This window comes from Microtus ochrogaster, chromosome 4 (assembly GCF_000317375.1).
Source record: "Microtus ochrogaster isolate Prairie Vole_2 chromosome 4, MicOch1.0, whole genome shotgun sequence".
NCBI lineage: Eukaryota > Metazoa > Chordata > Mammalia > Rodentia > Cricetidae > Microtus > Microtus ochrogaster.
The window spans coordinates 71,734,055-71,737,187 of NC_022011.1; the positions used below are offsets into that span (position 1 = coordinate 71,734,055).

Consider the following 3,133-nt stretch of genomic DNA (forward strand, 5'->3'; position numbering starts at 1 on the left):
CTCTCTCTCCTCCCTCTCTCTTTCCCTCACTCTCTCTTTTCCTTCCTTTCTTTTTAAACTATAAATGATTTTCTTTACATCAACATTCTTTTCATTGCTGCAAGATTTTTCTCCCAAAGAAATTAAAGACTCGCCATTATTTCCTTTTACTCAACACCCTCCTTAGGAGAACAGCTTAACGTGCATTATTGCACTTTCTACCCTCCCTTCCCTTATGGGGTGGATGTCAGGGCTTTGCACATGCTAAGGCAAGCTCCCTACCAAACTACATCCTTACCACTTGCTCAGGATTTCAAATGTCATCCTTAAGCTGCCAATCCATCTCCCTCATGTATTCAGCTACAGACTGGATGTTCCCATATAGATTTCCATATCCCAAACTCAAAATGGTCAAGACCAGAACTGTCATATTTATCATACCAGTGTTGTCCCCTCTCCCCACAAAAGCTCTAGTAGCTTCCTGAAATGTAAACTGCAAAGAGCCAGGGACCCCGGACCATTGTTTGCAGTCCTACTAAGAAGGGTCTGTCTGCCTAGCATCCCGCTTTTCCTTGAGCTTCAGCGCTCCTTCTGCTATTGGATTCGCGCCGCCTGGTTCCTCTCTGCTGTGCCCGTCTCCTGAACTTGCTGGTTTCACCTTCCTGAGCTTGCCCTCAGCGCCTCCACTAGAGACCCCTTCCTAGAAAGTATGTAATAACCACCCACCTAGTTTTCAGCACACAGAGTTTCTAACTATTTGTTATTTCTCTCTCTTTGTATTTCTTGAAAAACAAAAACCAGAAATCTTGTCTTGTTTGTCACCAATCCATCTTCCTCATGAAAATGGACGGTCTGTGATGACATGTAGCTGGTCTGCCTCGTTCAGGTGCATGTCAGCATGCAAAACATGTACAGGAGGGTGGCGCACATCAATGCATGTATAAACATATACCATGTACTGCAACTGGAGTTTTACCTTTAATATTTAAAGCACCCACATGGAAAGCCTATGCCAGTGGTTCTAGAATGTTAATGTAAGGTTTAGAGCCTTTTCTCCATAAATGAAGCTCAATAATATTTTTATGGCTCTTTTATATATCAATTCATGACAAACTAAACTTCAAGTCTCAGTTTTATATAGCTACCATGAGCACTTTAAGTAGTTAGATCTAGTTTTAGATGGTCTTAAAATTCTTTTTGGCCAGATGTAGTGGCACACGCCTTTAATCCCTGCCCTTGGCAGGCAGAGGCAGGTGAGTTTGACGGCAGCCTGGCCTCCACAGTGAGATTCCAGGACAGACAAGGCTACATAGTGAGAACCTGTCTTGGAAAAAAAAAATTCCAAAACAACAAAATAAAATAAAATAAAATTTATTATTAAAGTTTTATGCAACCAGAGAAAGACGCAAACTAGCTATGGTCGTTTGAATGAGAAATATTTCCAAAAGGCTCATGAATTGGGATGCCTGGTCCCAGTTTGTCCTCCTGTTTGGGGAAGTTATGAACCTTTAGTAGGTGGTGCCTAGCTGGAGGAAGTACGCCTAGCTGGAGGAAGTACGCCTAGCTGGAGGAAGTATGCCTAGCTGGAGGAAGTACGCCTAGCTGGAGGAAGTACGCCACAGCGGGAAGGCTTGAGGGTTTACAGCCCTACCCCATTCCTGCTTGCTCTCTTTGCCTCCTGTGTGTGGATGGTGATGAAATCAGCCAAACTTCCTGCTTCCCCTGCCACGCCTGCCTGTTACCAGGCCTTTCCCAGCATCTGGGGTTCTATCCTCCTGCTCAAGGCAAAAGGAAGCCTTTCTTCCAGAAGCTGCTTCTGTAAGCAGCAACAGGAAACCAGCAGTAACTAAAACACTAGGCACAAAAGCAGACCTTCAAGCTTTTACACGGGGAAAATAGAGAATAAAGTACATTGTGAGGACATACTCAGAGGAATTTCCTCCCCAATTCTAGGGCAGCTTCCATTTTTAGTTAGGAGAGACTTATATAGAATTTAGGTTAATAGCTTTATTTTGGAATTCTAGATGTATTATATATTTATATAAAATCTCTGTGATTTAATGATATTTGATATATGCTTTATAAATACTTAAAATTATGTGGAAAAAACCCAAGTACATAGATGGGCTGTTTATTTATTTATTTACTCATTGGCAGCACTAAGTGAGGGCTCTCCCACTGAGCTACAAGAACATCCCTGTATTTATTCCTTAGCCTGTTCTGCTCAACATTCCCTTAAGGACAGGTTGCATACTTACTCAGAGGAACTTTGCAGACAACTCTTGCATAACCACGGGAACATTCGACTTTTTTCCAGGTTTCATTTGAAGCTATTAAAATGCTACATTTTCCATCATCGTTGTTGCTTTTATTTTCCCATTTGACAAATGTCACATCTAATCCATCTAGCCAGTTCCAAGACTGATCTAAAGAAGGATAATAAATGTAATTATATTTATGGCTACTAATTACAAAGCTTTAAAAAAAAAAGCATGAGGTTGAAATAACTTGTTTTCTTAGCATGGTGCAGTTTAATTAATTAATTAACTATTAACTAATTACTTTTAAATGTATGAGTGGTCTACATGTATGCCTGCACGACAGAAAAGGGCGTTAGAGCTTATTATAGATGGTTGTAATCCACCAAGTGGTTGCTAGGAACTGAACTTAGGACCTCTGGAAGAGTAGCCGGTGCTCTTAACTGCCGAGCCATCTCTCCAGCCCCATGGTGTTGTTTTATATGATGCTATTGTTTAAAACGAAAGCTCACAGGCTGTAGAGATGGCTCATTCAGTAGAGTGTTTGCCAGGAGAGCACAGAGACAGGAGTCTAAGCCCTTAGACACCACATAAAGAAACCAGACACCGCGGTACACGCCTATAAACCCAGTGGTGAGGTACAGATAGGACCCCTGGGCTTTGTTCGCCAGTCATTCTAGTTGAATCCGTGAGCACTAGGCTCAGTGAAAAATTCTATCTCAAATAATAAGGCGGGGGAGCAACTGAGAAAGATATCTGATGTTGACCTCTGACCTACACACACATGCATGCACATATGGACATGTGTGCTTATGAACATAAATAAGGTGGAGAGAAATTCAGGAAGCTACATGACAGTGACCTGTAGCCGCCACATAATTGTATACCCATTTATA

At 41.8% G+C, this 3,133-nt stretch overlaps 1 protein-coding gene across 3 annotated transcripts in view; it reads right to left on the minus strand.

The window, feature by feature from the left end:
- LOC101981607 (lymphocyte antigen 75) overlaps positions 1–3,133 on the minus strand; it is a 128,904-nt gene that overhangs the window by 45,895 nt on the left and 79,876 nt on the right. For 2 of the 3 annotated variants that reach the window (XM_013346084.2, XM_005346447.2), the window contains exon 34: positions 2,238–2,405. The exons of the other annotated variant lie outside the window; for it this stretch is intronic. In XM_013346084.2, the coding sequence (XP_013201538.1) occupies positions 2,238–2,405 (168 nt within the window). The remainder of the gene's footprint in view (positions 1–2,237; positions 2,406–3,133) is intronic. 3 annotated transcript variants of the gene reach the window in all.